Source organism: Musa acuminata, chromosome BXJ2-6 (genome assembly GCF_036884655.1).
Source record: "Musa acuminata AAA Group cultivar baxijiao chromosome BXJ2-6, Cavendish_Baxijiao_AAA, whole genome shotgun sequence".
Taxonomy (NCBI): domain Eukaryota; kingdom Viridiplantae; phylum Streptophyta; class Magnoliopsida; order Zingiberales; family Musaceae; genus Musa; species Musa acuminata.
Window position 1 is genome coordinate 43,707,501 of NC_088343.1, and position 15,811 is coordinate 43,723,311.

Consider the following 15,811-nt stretch of genomic DNA (forward strand, 5'->3'; position numbering starts at 1 on the left):
ATTGTTCCAGTGGATCAACCAGTGATCCGAGGAAGTTTGGACGCTTAGATGATTATTTATTTCTGCTAACTACTTTTCTAATTTATCTGCTGCCTTTATGTAATGATTCATTATCTATTATTCACTGTATTCTTGTTATGTTAAACATCCCACCACTTGGAACATCACAGGAGTGGTTCGGACACCTGGATACATCTTGATGATCGAGATGGTGATGATGATGCTTATGATAGCATTATTAGGTGATTCAATTTTGTAGTCCTCTCCGCACAGGTTATATGAGTTGAGTGTTCACGCAAATCCTTGACGAATCCCTTTTGGCCCAATTTCGAAGTATAGCCACCCAGGAAGTGGAACGTATATGATTGGTCGATTCATCTAAGAAGAGATTGGCAGTCACAACAGTCTTGTCTTGAACTTGGTACTTTCAAGAAATTAGAAGGATGGGAAAGAAAGCCATAGTTCTATTTCCTCATCAAACACAATAAATCAAGAATTAACAAGAGACGCTCCCAACAACAACTGAGCAAAGGAAAAGAAGAGAAATAGAACACAAATAGAAAGGATGGTCGAGAGTTCAGCATCAGTCTAAAACTCACCCGCTCTGAAGTGCAAACAGAAATTTGTAAATAAGAACATGTTCCTTCTTGAAAAAACACGGAAAACAGAATCACAATGCCAAAAGATGTAAGAAAACGGCGATATATTGCTCCAAGAATCGGCATGAAACAACAGATGGATGATTAACAAAAAGGTCAGAATCTTTCTTGAAGAACCATAGAACAAGAATCACGCCGCCCGCCCACCCCCCAAGAGATCGAGGAAAACGATCGTAATTAGCTTCAAGAACCGACAACTATTGACCAAAACAAAAAAAATCATAACACGATCAGAATTCCTTGTTGGAAAACCACGGAAAATGAATGGCGTTACCAAAGATCGATGAGAAACGAAGATATTTGGACTTGAGAATCAGCAACAAACAACAAATCAGAATCTCTTTTCGAATAACCAAGAAGCAAATAATCACGCCACCGAAGGATTAGAAGACATACATATTAAGCTTCAAGAACCGACAACGACGACCATAAGAAACAGAACACGATCAGAATTCCTTCTTGGAAACCCACGAAAAAAGAATCAGGCTGACAAAGATCGACGAAAACAATGACACATGGCTTCAAGAACAGGATCTGGCAAAAGCGTGCTCGAAGATTAGAAAGAAAGAGTAGATATCAGAATCATCATTACCTTTATGTTCGATCGCCGTCTCTCTTTGGCGCTCCCCAATTTTCTTCGATCACCGTGAGCGAGCGAGAGAAAGAGGGAAACTGAAGCCTGGATGGGCCGTTCGAATCGTTATATACATATGTATATTAAGCTTATATATATACACGCGAGAGAGAGAGCGCGCGCGCGCCATAAGGCGAAGCTTCCAGAAGTGCGGACGCCAACGAGTATTTTAATTCAGCTAAATCGTTCTTGGTACTAGCCTAAAACAGACTCGAGATTACCATTTGGCCCATGGAAGACCATGGGCCACATTGACCATTGAGGCTCATATTCATTAATGTAGATCACCCACGCCATTTAATTATTTTTCTTACGGACTATAGACATACGCAATTTTCTAATCGAACGATGCATCAAACATCTTAATACTAAGTTTTACATCATGAGTCCAAAAGATAAACATAAGTTTTACATCAAGTGATAGATAAATTCAAAATAAGACAAAAGCAATAAATGATGTGGCACAGGAACTGGTTTCATTAGAAATAAATAAATAAGCAGCTAAAGTTGCTGAAATTATTGTTCCCCGTAGGAAGATGTATTAATTCAAGGGTCATTTTGCATACTGATGGAGCATCTCGGAAGACCATGAAGTTTCTTCAATACCCCCATTAATTTACAAAGTTGCCTCAAGAAAAAGCCTTATTTTACTCACCAGAAATAGGAGAGTAGGCAAAAAATTTAAACTGGCACTTCTCTTGCAAATAACTTTTTGACCTGTCCATAAATGATGAAAATGAATTAAAAATCTTGGGTCAAAACAGAAATTTATGAAAGCCGGATGATATATACTTAAAAGAAATTTATGTTTAAGATATTGGACAACTGCAGCCTATCTTGAAAATGCAGGTTACCTTCATGCCCAGCACTCGACACTTTAAAAGAAAATCATTTCTGGAACAATCAGTTGTTTGAATGTATGACATTGATATATGCATTTAAGTTTGTGTACAGAAAACTGCCAGATGAAGATAGCAGCACAAAAAATAAAATGTAGAAGATTGGCAACTGTAATTACCTGCTCCAATGTCAAGAACATGATCACATTCCATGATCCGAGTCGACCAAAATTTGGAAGGAAACCTTTGTAAAAAGCTAAAGGCCCCTGGAAAAAAGATCATGTTTCATTTCAATTGCGCTTGTTATAATACTTGCGACCAATCATGTTGTGAAAATAAAGGACAAAGATTAGAGTGGAAAAGATCCCTGTTTCTCTCTCAATTGATTTGTTGGACAAAAGTTTTACAGTATACTGAGAAGACTTGATCGATGCACCATGCATAACTCTCAGATAACAGAAATAATACAACATAAATTTCCTATTAAAACAGATAAATAAAATATAAAAAAAATCAATCAGAAGCTTTTGAATTGTCAAATTCCAGATAAGAAAACACCATGTCTATATACGTTTTAGGCACAGGTTGATTGCTGAAGGTATGACAGAAAGAAAAGTTGAAGTAGGTGAATGATATTCACTAAAAAAACCAGGTAGTTTTGCAGAAACTACAAAAGATAATCATGATATATATACTACCTCAACCAATCATAATGATTGTGGATTTTTCATCCAATATAATTTATTGCATTTGCAATGGAGAGAATAGCTAAAAGCCCTATTGCCAATACATCTTGAATGGCTAACTAGAATATATAATGATGATTATGTTTCCATCTTCAGTTCTCTTGTCACTCGTGTCCAGACAACATACTATACCAAAAGTCAGATGATTCTAATGTATGGCTTATGAGCAGTAAACATAAATTGATGAAAAGAGAAAAGAGAGAAGTAAACATGAATAGTAAGGTTAGTAGTAGCTCCGTATATTATGTTTAACTAGAGAATTTAGCTTCAAAAGTATCAATTTTTCAAGAATTTGCCAACAGTTCAAAAATACAAGTATAGAAATCAGGATCCGAAAAGCACAATAAGCAGCCCATTTAATGTGTCAGACCAGTTTAGCGTTAGCTTTGCACAGTAGCCTGATATGATATAATAATATATTTATTATGTTCCAGTTCACATAACCTCATACCACATTGGCTGCAACAATATCTATATAAAAGCTATTACTCTCACTTTTAACTAAGATACTTGGCTACTCATTAGCGCAGATAATCATTTATGATATATCTCCTAGTTCTTAAAGCAGCATGGCGTCAGAAAGCATGGTAGTAAAAACACTTGACCATCCATGCAGCTCCGAACAATCTATTCCTAGTATATTGTCCCACAACAATCATCTAAGTAACAAGAAAATAAACCATGTAGGGAAATATGGGCAAGGAAAGCTGTTTGACTAAATGTGACAAAGAGATGCAATAGGCACTCAGCATACTTCATTTTTCATTGTCTTCACAAAACAATCAAGTGTGCTTTTGTAGGCTGAATCTCCCATCATTCTTGACTTCACCTAAAAAAAGCAATTTCCAGAATGTCAGCTGGATAGAAGGCCCAAATATATATTTGTAAGTTGTACACATTGATTACATATATTAATATAAAATTTAAAATTAGATCATCTTTATTCTGCAGCCACCTAATAAGCATACAACAATAGCAAGCCAAGCCAGTTATATAGTATATTAGTATAACAGTGGCAAAAAATATATATATCAGAATTTTTTTAATCTGCCTATCTATCTATCTGATGGTTGTTTTGCTTCTGTTAAGCTGAAAACAATTTTCATTGTCAATCTGTCATTCATATGATGAGACAGTTAGAAGGAAATATGGAGAAAAGTAAGCAGTGGGGAGATTAAGGTTTAACAACTGCTATCTGTAAAAGCATCCATTTCAACTGAATTTACGTGCAGAAGGACCAACATACCATTGTAGTGTAGGAAATACAGAATAATGGAGATATCAAGAATAAACTTTTTATATATGTATGTTTGTGTGTGTGTGCACGTGTGTTGGATAATGTCAAAGATATATGTTACCAAACAACAGCAGACTTTTCAGAATGAAGCCAAAGAAACACTTCCACCAAAGGGAACTGGGAAAAAAGTTCATGTATACACTTCCAATGTGTAATATTACCATGTTATTATAGGTCCCCCAGATACATCCGTTTAACCAAGATGAAGTTAAGGTTAAATTGAAGCCTTTAATATGAACTACAATACAGAACAGCTATCGCAGTCCTCATATTCCTCCAGTTCAACACTAAGCCTTGTTATAAGTCATAATGGTGAGTTCTTTCGGGTAGATTTTGGAGAATCTAAGATCTCACACAAATTCTCTAAAAACTGGAACTGATCAACCAACTGTTTGTTACAGACACATCATTGCATTAATGGAACAAGCAGGATAAGATGATAAGTAATTTATCAAGAAACTCACCACATCAACAGGAGAACCAATACAAACAGCAAAAAACCCAGCACCCAGACCAGACAAAAGATGAGTAAAAACATTATCTGTGAATCCAGGGATTTTCAGAATTGTCTGCATAAATGGAAGCTTGGTGATGTTAAAAGAGAACAGAAACATAAGAATAACAATGAGCATTTTGTAGTGAGATTTTGGGTAACCTGTTTGACTTCATCGTAACTAGCCAACTCAGCAGCATTTATAATTGCATTACGTGCAACATTAGGACCAAGACCAGTCCAGAGAGCCCCAAGTCCTTCCTAGATAATAAAATAAGGAAGATTCAGCATGCAGATTACTTGAAATATTAAGTATTAGTTTTTTGAGTGATAACCTGTCTGACTATTGTGGAGTAAGCATTCAATGCTCCTGAATACCGTCTTGGTACACCAGGTGGAAGCTTCCCTTCCGCTTGAAGTCGTACTTTCACTAGATCAGTTGGATTTGCCACAGTAATCGCCAAGGCACCTACGTGAATTGTAAAAAAGTTATAGTATCTAGCTTTCAAGAAATGAACTGGAGCAATTTTATCTTCTGGCACTAGCTATGCAGCACCAGATTGTTCAAAACAACAAAACATGAAAAGGAATCTCTATTCTTTTATTAGCACTTCTGCACTTTAACACACCAGTTGTAAGACCAGCGAGAATTTTCTTGGACAAAGGAATATCTCCCACAAAATTTTCACCAACATAGAAGGACTTTACCTGTGAAAAAAGGCAAGACATAACTTCACATTATATGAGAAATATCAAGAGCGAATGCATGAGTTATATACTAACAAAGGACTTTGAAACTTACCGGCTCATACAACCCAATCCGCAAACCTCCAAAAAGACATTGGCGATGCAAACCAGGCACGATGCCTTTCCAAAGTGCTGTCATTCCTTCCTCCCTTGCGATGGTTGCAACAGTTCCTAGCATTCCTCTGTACTTTGGCATGGCCTTGGCATCTGTAGCTGCTTTCTTCTGCAACTGAAGCCTCACTTTTGCAGTGTCAAGAGGGATCGTGCACAGCTGCAACAGATACAAAACGAATACGGAATATGAGAAAGGGCAATTGACCACATAATTAAAAACCCCCTATTTATCCTGGTCGTAAATAAAAATGTTTGCTTGTTTCTTCTACTGCAAAGGCTTCTTCCCTCGCAAGCATTCGTGACTACATTTGTTTCCCTCCTTCTATCTATTTCTTTAGATAACGAAGAAAAATAGTAATTAAAGGAGTTTGATATATCTTGACACTGTCTATGCAACTGTGATCCAAATCAAGCATAAGCTCACAGAATGAACTTAGTAATGTACTTGGAACCAAGACAGTAAGATCGTATTATAATCTATTGCGCAAAAGTATCCAGAAACCCTCGCTTCTCGATGTTGTCGCTACTTTCAAGAAAGGAACAATGTTAAAGATCACGCCTATTAGCAAAACGATTCCGAGAAAAAAAGGTAAGAAGCAAATAGCAAGACATTGGTAAGCAACCGAAGGAGCGAGTGATCCCGGGTACCTCAGCGAAGCAGGCGGCGATGGCGCTGCTGGCGAACCTTCCGGCGAAGGAGATCTCCATCTTGGTGCGGTGATCGGCCATGGCCACTGCAGGCTCACTGCGATCTGGGGGGAGGCGGTAGGATGGAGCTCCGGGATGAAAGACCGGGGAGGGTTGTTAAGGGGGGATAACAAAATGGGAGGGGAGAGGAAGGAGAAATGTGTAGGAAATAGAGGATACACCAATAAAAGAGTGGCATTGGCGCCCGAAGGGCAGGTTCGACGCAAAAAGAAGCAAGTTGGCCACCGCGGTCTTACTCGCGTTTGAAAATACCTGATCATGTACCCTACCTGTATTTGGACAATTCGACCGAAAGAAGTGGGACCCTTCACGGATCCATCGCAGGTTCGTGAACGAGTAAGAAACGACAGGTAAATACATAATAATCAGAGCAAATTAATAAAGGGAATACATGGATGGTATAAACCGTGACAGTGAACTCGTCGAAGTTGTTGGAGTGAAGCGTGAACAGAGAGTCGACAACAGTGAATTTAGACCTATCGTGACGAATCATTCCTTTCCATGGGTTGCGACGAGCCAGATTTGCTGTCAAATTGGAGTGTGATGTGGTCTCGTTCGAGTTCCATTTGACAGGACCTTATGCCTGATCTCATTGGACATTCGATAGGCAAAAACCGGAAGAACGTTCTGGATGCCAGTGGTAGCTTCTGGATTCGAAGACCCCACCGAGCCCAACCGGGCCCAACCCAACCCAACCGAAGGCAGAGGAATTCTCTGGAATCCCGTTTCCCCCTCCCATTAAGCCCGTCGGAGCGTCACCTCTCCGCCCATCCAAATTCCGAAGACCTCGAGATATCTCCGATCTTTTTACTTTCCCAATTTCTCTTCTTCTTTTTGCTGAATCGTCGTCGATCCGTGCGATCGAAACAAGGATGTCGCTCATCCCCTTCGGATTCGGCCCCTGGCGGAGCGACGTCTTCGATCCCTTCTCCCTCGACGTCTGGGATCCCTTCGAGGGCTTCCCCTTCGAGTCACCTCTCTACTTCCCCCGTCTCTCCTTCCCTCCCGTCGCCTTCTCCGGCGAGGCCTCGGCCTTCAACGCCGCCCGTGTCGACTGGAAGGAGACCCCCGAGGCCCACGTGTTTACGGCCGATCTGCCCGGACTGAGGAAGGAGGAGGTCAAGGTGGAGGTGGAGGACGGCCGCGTCCTCCAGATCAGCGGCGAGCGGAACCAAGAACGCGAGGAGAAGACCGATACCTGGTACCGCGTCGAGCGGAGCAGCGGCAAGTTCCTTCGGAGGTTCCGCCTGCCGGAGAACGCCAAAGTCGAGCAGGTGAAAGCCGCCATGGAGAACGGCGTCCTCACCGTCACCGTCCCCAAGGAGGGAGTGATGGTGCCCAATGTTAAGTCGGTCGATATCTCCGGTTGAGTGGTATGATACTATTGGCAAAGTTGAGATTTGCATACGAGTATTATGTTCAGCTAGTTCTTCCTGCGAATCGGTACTCTACCATCACTCTGCAGTGTCGTAGTCTGTGATGCGTTTGTCTTGATTCGTGCGATATGATCTTTTGTGTATTATGGATGGCTGTATATATGTAATTGAAACACTCGTGCAGTTTTATGTTCTTTGATGGATTTGTGTCGGTCGAATTGTGAAGTAGCTATTGTGATTTTTGCCAACTCCGAGTCCCACATCATTCTTATCCCGGATCTCAAATTGAACTTTTCTTAGACCTTCGCCTAAGCGGAGAATGCTTATTGTATCTTCACATACAAACAAAATCACTTGCAACAAATTATTGGATATTGTTGTTTCTCGATCTCGGTCGCCCAACACATTTGGCGTAGACAGAAAAGAGTAGAAAAATGGCGAGAACGATGAATCTGCAGTGAGTGAAGGCCTGACAGGGAAGCTCGTTCGCTATCTGGTCGGTCTCCGTCCGCGGTGGCTTCTCCCAATTAACAAGTGGGGTAGTCCGGAGGCGGTGGCGGCAGAATGGAGTCCGGGGTGTTGCCGTTCTCCACCCAGAAAGCCGTCCCCAAACCAAGAGCCAAGTGGATGTCGAAATGGCAGTGCATGAACCATACACCTGCACCCACAGACATGCTTCGTGAGATGGGGGATTCTGCAAAGAAGAAAAGAAGAGAGATGACGAAGGAAAGAAGTGGCCGCACCTGGGTTGTTGGCGACGAATCGGATGACGGCCCATCCGCCCGCGGGCACAGCGATGGTGTTCCTCACCTGCGGGTCCACCAGATTGAAGCTGCTCACCGCCGCCGTCGCGTTGTAGTTTCCGAAGCCCTGCGCGAGCACAAAGAAGTTGAAGCTGTGGAGGTGTATCGGGTGGTTCTCCGCCCCCTCTATCGCCGTGTTCTGCAGCACTATCTCCACCGTCGCGTTGTACTTCACCTTCTTCAACCTGATGTCTTGGACTGTGTTGCGCAGCGGCCGCAGAGCCGGGTCGGTGTTCACGGCGGGGTTCGTGAAGTCGAAGAACACCGGCGGGTTGTCGGGGAAGTCGGTCTTGTATATGCTCAAATTGTTATAGTGTGCCACCAGAAACGGCGTCGTGGGGGGGAACACAAACGATACGTTGTTCATGCTGGCGGATGCTGACCCCGTGGTCTTGTTGCACAGAAATTGTGGCGGTGAGCAGGGAACGATGCCCGACCCGATGGTGACGAACATCTCCTCATCCACGGCGAGAGGGACGGTGGGATCCCCCGGCCTAACGAGAGCGGTCAGGTTGGTGTAGAATCGGTGGGCGGTCGGGGTGTCGTAGAGGCCCGGCAAGGCCGGCATCACGGGGGCAGAAGAACTGTTGACGGACGCGTACTTGACGATGCCGGTGGTGGTGCTGAGGTCGACGAGTGGGCCTTCAGGACCTGCGCTGATGTAGGGGCGGGCGGCCATGTAGTAGTTGCCCGGGGCGGCGTTGGCGACCATGAGAGCGTCCACCGTCTGGCCGGGGGCGATGACCACCACGTCGGTCTCGTAAGGCTTGGTGTAGGTGGCGTCCACGGCGACAACCGTGAAGTTGTGCCCGGCAACCTTGAAGAAGAACTGACCATTGACTGCAGCGTTGATGATCCGGAGCCAGTAGGTCTTCCCGGAAACGACTTCGAGCTTGTAGGTGTCTGCAGGCGACCATCGGAGGTCAAAGATTCATTCACGAGTCGGACACAGCATCATCGACAACCAGTTACGGGTCAAGGCGAGGAACACTCACGCTTCTTGGAGCAATTGTACAAGTCGCCGGGCTGGCCATTGATGGTGAATGCATCGGAGACGTTGGGGGCACTACCGGTAACGTAGGCCGCGTTCAACACATCGATCGGATTGCCGTTCCACCACTCCCCTGTACAAGATCAATTACAGGGGCCGGGTCAGGTCATCCGGAGCTACTAATTTGGAGGTGTGCAATCTCGATGGTGACGAAACAGTACCGAGTAAGATGTTGGCTTCATAGTCGGGCGGGGAGAAGGGCAAGGCCGCAGCGCCGCCTCTGGGACGGATGATGAGGGCTCCATAGACCGTAACCCGGAGGAGGGAGAAGTGGGCGTGCCACCAAAGCGTGCCTTCTTGGCCCGTGACGTTGAACCTGTAGGTGTAGTTGTTCCCGGGGCGTACCGAGCACTGAGTGACCATGTTTGGCCCGTCAGCCCAAGCGCTCAGCCTCTGGTACACGCCGTGCCTGCAGAGAGATTGGGACCGATGATGACTAAAGATAGACGACGGATGAGAGTGCGTCCTCCATTGGTTGAAGTAAATTACCAGTGAATCGTCATGTTGGTGGGCGATTCGTTGATGGCATGGACGACCAGCGTGTCACCTTCGTTGACATCTATCGTCGGGCCTGGCATTTGGTCATTCACTGCAGTCACCACTCTCTCTTCGCACAGCCGTGTCAGAGTCAGATTTCCCACCTGAAAGACGAACAACAACCCAAACCTCGTGAATTCGCCGTTCACAAATCGACCATGGGAGACCGCTACCACCGTTACATGCTCGATGGTGATGCTATCGACTTGACTATTCTTCCGAAATGTTAGCCATCATGAACTTATCTATCTGGTGATGCAAGCAAGATGTGGGTTCCACATTTGTCTGGGATCACAGGCTGCGTAGGAGACCGGGAGACTCGACTCAAGCTTTGGTCTTTTGGCTAAGGTGGCTGTTTAGATGATGGAGAAGTAATGCAATTGATCTCCTAAAGGTGTGCAGATGTTTTGACTTCAAAAGCTCCCATAACATGGCTACCTAACCCTAAGCCACAAATCTGTAACCACAGCTAACTCAGCAACTTCATTGCTTCCATCGCTAGCTAGCAGAGTGTTATGCTTCACGATCGCTAAGAGAGAGAGTGAGAGAGAGAGAGAGAGAGAGAAGGGAGTAGAGAAAATTACACGGAAGGTGTGCTCCACGATCGCTGCATCCGCCACAAAGCCGATGAAGGCGAAGGTGAACAGCAGCGCAGAGGAGGACCAAGCCATGGTCAGCAACAAAGCAGGGCAATAAGCGGAGCAAATGCTGCTGCCCGGCGAAGTTGGTGCCAATGAACGAAGCTATAATGGTCCTTTTATAGTCCTATACATGCATGCTCAGACACGATTTACTTGCTACGAAAGCGATAGAAACGACATATATATATATATTTTTCAATATTGATGAGCTTATGCTTCTTAATGGAGCAAAGACAGGAGGTGGCGGTCAAACCATCCTACTATTGTTGAATCTTCGGGGGTTGGTAAGACCGGCTTCAGTTCTATAATTGGTGACAACTTGTGCTGTGCAGTGAACAAAGGTGCCAAGTCTGACCGCTCGCAGATATTCCATTCATTTTATTTTCTTTCATTTCCTGTATTAATTGGAAGGAAGGGATCGTCTGCGCATATGAGTCTGCTACTTAGTAAGATCACACAGCAAAGTTTTAATGCAGGCTTTGGTTCTCTTCGGAGAGTTCTGCCGGCCCGGTCGCCCTTCCGTCGTTCCAAACAAATGCACGGCGGCAGTCGAAGTAGGTTTAACGTCGATGGCTGGCAGGGCTTAGATCATCGACAACAACCACGGAACAATGATATTAAGATAATGTTGCGGGAGATTCGCCGTGGGTTTCAGGGCGTCGACTTTGCACGTCCGTGGATGAACCATGAGAACGGCAGCCGGAAACCACAAGTCATTGTGGCTCCCCTGCACATGGTTTTGTGCGTGAGACGGTGCTGAGGAACACACGGTGTCGTTGGATCGATGTTATGCCACCTCCACTGTTCGGTGATCACAACTTCACCTACCACTGGGGGGATTACCTCTCCTCAGCCTCACATCTCACGACCTTTCATCGTTGGACGACTGCGATGTGTCAGATGTTTTCTTTCCATTGTGAGTCGTGCCGGTTTTGACACCACACACCCCATAATTCATCATAATTGGATTTCATTTTAATTCGTAGTTGATCTTATGATGCCGTCTTTATCTCTTTGCTTATCTCATGTGACATTTAAAGAGGATACTAACTTTGGCATTGACTCACCATTTCATCGCCAATCTAATAACACGTCACATCCAGTCGATGTCCTATGTAATAACTGATAGAAGATAAATTTCTCTAACTATATGAGAAAATCTATTTATTCTATTAAGAAAAATCCTTTATTCTATTGAGAGAAATCATTTTTCCTAATATGTACAAATAGGAAAGGAAACATGTTAATGTATTGAAGCATTTTTCATTTCTTCAATAAAGCTTCTTCACTTCTTCAATAAAGCTTCTTCAGTAATTATTCTTATTTTCTATTCTTTTCATCAATAACTAGCAATTCATAATATCATCTACCATCAAAACTATAATGTCCGATAATTCGGTGCACAAATATTCCTTGAGTGAATTTTTATTTCAATCCAACTGTAAGTCAACACCATAAAAATCCCCCAAGCGAGAAAATATACGTCTTCATATTTTTCGAATTCTCCAACATAATTTTGATAAGGTGTTTGTCACACACACCCTCTTAATCTTAATATAGTGTTTATAGGATCATCCGTCAAATTCTCTATCATTCCGACACCTCATCTACAAAGATTCAAAAGTTAAACCCAGATTAGATTTGAATCTACTGTACATTCAATTATGTATGAAATGGGAACAGAAATGATTGTCGATGATTCCGATTCAATAAAAGTATATGATAGTTGAGGGCGAAATGTATAAATTATGATGGTAAGGTAAGTTGAGCGTATTCGTAAGTCATCTAATTTGACAATGACCACCTTCTTTTGGACTTTGGACTACGAATAGAAAGAACCCACTCAGTAGAGTTAAGAGTAGGTATGGTAGCGTGGAGAAAGTTTCTACCATCAACGAGTCCGACAGCATTAGAAGAATAAGAGTTCGAATGCATGTATGTGTGTTGAAAATTCCTGAACAAGGGAAACAAATCTTTGGATCATTTCCGGACCAATGAAGGAGCATGCTAACGTTTACTTGTCAAGCGAGGTAGGTGAGAGCTTGTTTGCTCATTGTTGCACCAGTTTGGGAGTTTTATAAGAGGCGTACAAAGATTTGATTCGGAATCACTTCTTCTTCTTCCACGTTGCAATTCAAATGTGGATAGCAGCGAGAAGTCAAGAAAGGGACAGGGTCAATGAGATAAACAATTTAAGGGAGAAGAAGGAAGAAGATATAAACCGGAAGAACAGGTCTTAGTCACACATGGTTTCGGTTTCCTTTCATCAAAAGATAAATAAAAGCCCCATTTTGATTTGGTGCAGAAGTCATTAATGTCAGAATTCCTCTCTGTGGTGAAGATAAATTTTGATATAGTACAAAATTAAAGATTATACGGTGGAATTCATATAATTATGTAATTGAAATATTTAATCTCGTTTCTGCTCATATCCTTTGCTCTAGTGATAGAGGATAAAAATATAATTTTTTAATCATTAATTTTATATAAGAGTAACTTTTGTGAAAGTTTCACTGTCCTTTTTCGGCTTCGTTATCCTCCTAGATAGTCTATCGAGAGTAGAAAACTTCGATTAAATCTCGAAAGCTTATTCATCAAAACAAGCTAATTAAGGGTAGTCGTCGTTTTGTCGATGTTGCTTAGAAGACAACCATGGATCTTATTGTTGACGATGATAACGATGAAGGCTTTGAAGTTATCAAAGTTGTCAGGCATCTAAGAGCTAAACGGTTGTTGTTGAAAAATATGATATCTAGCTTCTTATCGAAGAGCATCGACGACAGTGTTCCCTTGAAGTCATTAAACTAAAGGTTGAGATACTTAAGTGATAGCAAGCGAAGGGCAACGTCCGGGAATGGGTTGACAAAGTAAATGTTGCTAGCGTCGAGCTCATGGAGGAGTTTGAGACGGGAAATATTCTAGTGGATGATGTCGCAAAAGCAATTGGAGTTGATGTGAAGGAGAGCGGTGTTGGGCAAGAGGCCGAGTTCCCCGGGGAGGTACCCGGTGATATCAATGTCATCAAGTTCGATGTCGATGGCAACATTGATCGAGGAGTCATCAGGCATCACGGTGCAGAAGACATCGTGATAGTCGCACAAGTCAAGGTCAACTCAATTATCGATGAAGTTATGGGAGTTGAAGTACATGGCCTTCTTTCATGCCCTCAAAGCGATGTAAGTGCAATGGAGGGGGGATTGGCAATGGCAATGTCGATCTTGACATCGAACTTGAAGTCGTCGAGGAGGTCTCCCTTCTCCGAGAGGGAAGAGAAGCAAAGCATTGGAGAGGGTCGAGGAAAGACACGAGAGGGAAGGGAAGCAAAGCATGATAGCAAAGCCGGAAGGGAGGATAAAACTAGAGAACGATAGCAAAGCTTTCACATGAAAATAGCGATTGCGAAATTACCTTTTTATCTCATTTTAGAAACATATGATAGTGTTCTATTAGTAGAGTTGATGAGATAAAAAAAAAGATTAAATAATTTACTTTCATAAGTATAGAGAGATCTCAATATAACTTTTAAAAATATATGAACCGAAATATTATATATATATATATATATAGCCTTAGTGTGATAAAGAGAATAATATTATATTTTGCTTTGGACAGACTATGTTCCCTATATCTAAATGGAATGACAATTCTTGATAGAGATTTATAGAGTCAAAAAATGAGTTTGGTATGCATGCTACTAATAAGAGATATAGTATCAGTTCGAGTTCCTATCGTCTCAAGTAATCATTTCACACGGTCCTTTTTTTCCCTTAGATGTTTGTGTTTGCTCATATTTAAATCAATCGGATCAGACTAAGAGAACCAAAGAGGATTATTTTTAATGACTGATTGTTTGATTATGAATCATTAGGTTAAACCCATTTGACCAGATTAAATTAGTTTTATTGATCTCTTGAGACAAATGTCATCACATGACATCACTGATAGATATATCTTTTGACGTTTTCATCTCGAAGAAATCTCAATGATATGTACATATTAGATTACTATTAGGATGTAAAGGACTTCTTCCGTCAAATTTCCTTTCATCAAAAGAGAAAAAGAAAACCCATTTTAATTTGGTGCACTCCGTTTGAAGAAGACATTAATGTCAGAATTCCTCTTATGTGGTGAAAAATTTTGATGCAGTACAAAACTAAATATAGTATGACAAAAAGATAACAATATTATATTTTACTTTGGACAGACTATGTTCTGTATATCTAAATGGAATAACTATTTTTTATAGAGATTTATAGATCCAAAAGGAGTTTGGTATGCATGCTAATAAGAGATCAATGATCAGTTTTGAGTTCCTGTCGTCTCAAGTAATAATTTTACAGTTCCTTTTTTTCTCTTGATTTTTGTGTTTGCTCATATTTAAGTCGATCGGATCAGACTTAGAGAACCAAAGAGGATTATTTTTAATGACTGATTGTTTAATTATGAATTATTAGGTTAAACCCATTTGACCAGATTAAATTAGTCTTAGAAGGGTCACATGGACCCTTCTGTGGTATTCTATCAAGATGTTTGTTTACCGCATGCAAGAAACAATGGGCTGTCTTTTGAATCCGGATCTTAACTCATGTGTATGCTTTGAAGACGGCATCTCTCACGAGTGAGCAAATGTATGGAGAAAAATTTTACGACCAAGGCTAATATAAGTGATGAGGGCAATAATGACGATAAGACTCGGTTGACGTCAGCTGCCCCAGATGATGTTTCGCGCCTCTATTAACCTAACAGCACCTGGTCAACACGGACCGGAACATCGATCGAGGCACATTAATATCCTGCTCAGACTCGGTCATTCACGTCATGCCAACGTCGATGTCAGACGTTACCAGGAATACGATCCTGCTCCCTGCAAGTGGACACATTAGGCAACGGTAACATTTACTATAAAAACCCTCGAGCTCCGAGGAAAAGAGGGAGACAACAAAAAAACCCCCTATGACTATTCACTAGATCGTCGGAGGGGTCGGGCCGAGCTCTTCTGACCCGACTTGTGTGTAGGTACGAAAGCGGAGCGTCTCTCTCGAACGCCCAGAAGGGGAGCCCCATCCCGGAAAAGACGACGGACCCGTCCCCAATCGTGCCCAGCGAAGTCAGTTGCCCCAACGGCCTCCCGAGTTCCCCTGGAAGATCCCCGCCCATTCGAACCCA

The 15,811-nt window shown here is 42.5% G+C and overlaps 3 protein-coding genes across 3 annotated transcripts; 1 reads left to right on the plus strand and 2 right to left on the minus strand.

Annotated features, from left to right (window-relative positions):
- Positions 1-1,650: 1,650 nt before the first annotated feature.
- LOC135581581 (mitochondrial uncoupling protein 1-like) lies at positions 1,651-6,540 on the minus strand. Its single transcript, XM_065114844.1, has 9 exons — positions 6,178-6,540; positions 5,471-5,686; positions 5,298-5,376; positions 5,004-5,137; positions 4,831-4,929; positions 4,640-4,744; positions 3,633-3,707; positions 2,312-2,398; positions 1,651-2,010 (listed from the first exon to the last, which is right to left on the minus strand). Exons 1-9 carry the CDS (start codon positions 6,256-6,258, stop codon positions 1,975-1,977), a joined length of 912 nt encoding a protein of 303 aa, XP_064970916.1. The 5' UTR covers positions 6,259-6,540; the 3' UTR covers positions 1,651-1,974.
- A 438-nt stretch (positions 6,541-6,978) lies between these two features.
- LOC135615835 (17.3 kDa class I heat shock protein-like) lies at positions 6,979-7,812 on the plus strand. Its single transcript, XM_065114845.1, has one exon. The coding sequence runs from the start codon at positions 7,110-7,112 to the stop codon at positions 7,605-7,607; it is 498 nt and encodes a 165-aa protein (XP_064970917.1). The 5' UTR covers positions 6,979-7,109; the 3' UTR covers positions 7,608-7,812.
- A 77-nt stretch (positions 7,813-7,889) lies between these two features.
- LOC103990187 (laccase-24) lies at positions 7,890-10,744 on the minus strand. The gene is made up of 6 exons (XM_009409256.3): positions 10,589-10,744; positions 9,957-10,108; positions 9,629-9,876; positions 9,412-9,540; positions 8,357-9,319; positions 7,890-8,271 (listed from the first exon to the last, which is right to left on the minus strand). Exons 1-6 carry the CDS (start codon positions 10,673-10,675, stop codon positions 8,141-8,143), a joined length of 1,710 nt encoding a protein of 569 aa, XP_009407531.2. The 5' UTR covers positions 10,676-10,744; the 3' UTR covers positions 7,890-8,140.
- Between the last annotated feature and the right edge of the window lie 5,067 nt (positions 10,745-15,811).

Bases quoted from the DNA above. Each gene is read 5' to 3' on its own strand.
- LOC135581581 (XM_065114844.1), bottom strand. From the start codon at position 6,258: ATGGCCGATCACCGCACCAAGATGGAGATCTCCTTCGCCGGAAGGTTC. The intron at 3,708-4,639 runs GTGAGTTTCTTG...TGCTTTTTTTAG, and splicing joins TTGGTTCTCCTGTTGATGTG to GTGAAGTCAAGAATGATGGG. The intron at 2,399-3,632 runs GTATGCTGAGTG...TCTTTTTTCCAG, and splicing joins TGAAGACAATGAAAAATGAA to GGGCCTTTAGCTTTTTACAA.
- LOC135615835 (XM_065114845.1), top strand. From the start codon at position 7,110: ATGTCGCTCATCCCCTTCGGATTCGGCCCCTGGCGGAGCGACGTCTTC.
- LOC103990187 (XM_009409256.3), bottom strand. From the start codon at position 10,675: ATGGCTTGGTCCTCCTCTGCGCTGCTGTTCACCTTCGCCTTCATCGGC. The intron at 9,877-9,956 runs GTAATTTACTTC...ATCTCTCTGCAG, and splicing joins ACCAACATGACGATTCACTG to GCACGGCGTGTACCAGAGGC. The intron at 9,320-9,411 runs GTGAGTGTTCCT...GGTCGCCTGCAG, and splicing joins GTACAATTGCTCCAAGAAGC to ACACCTACAAGCTCGAAGTC.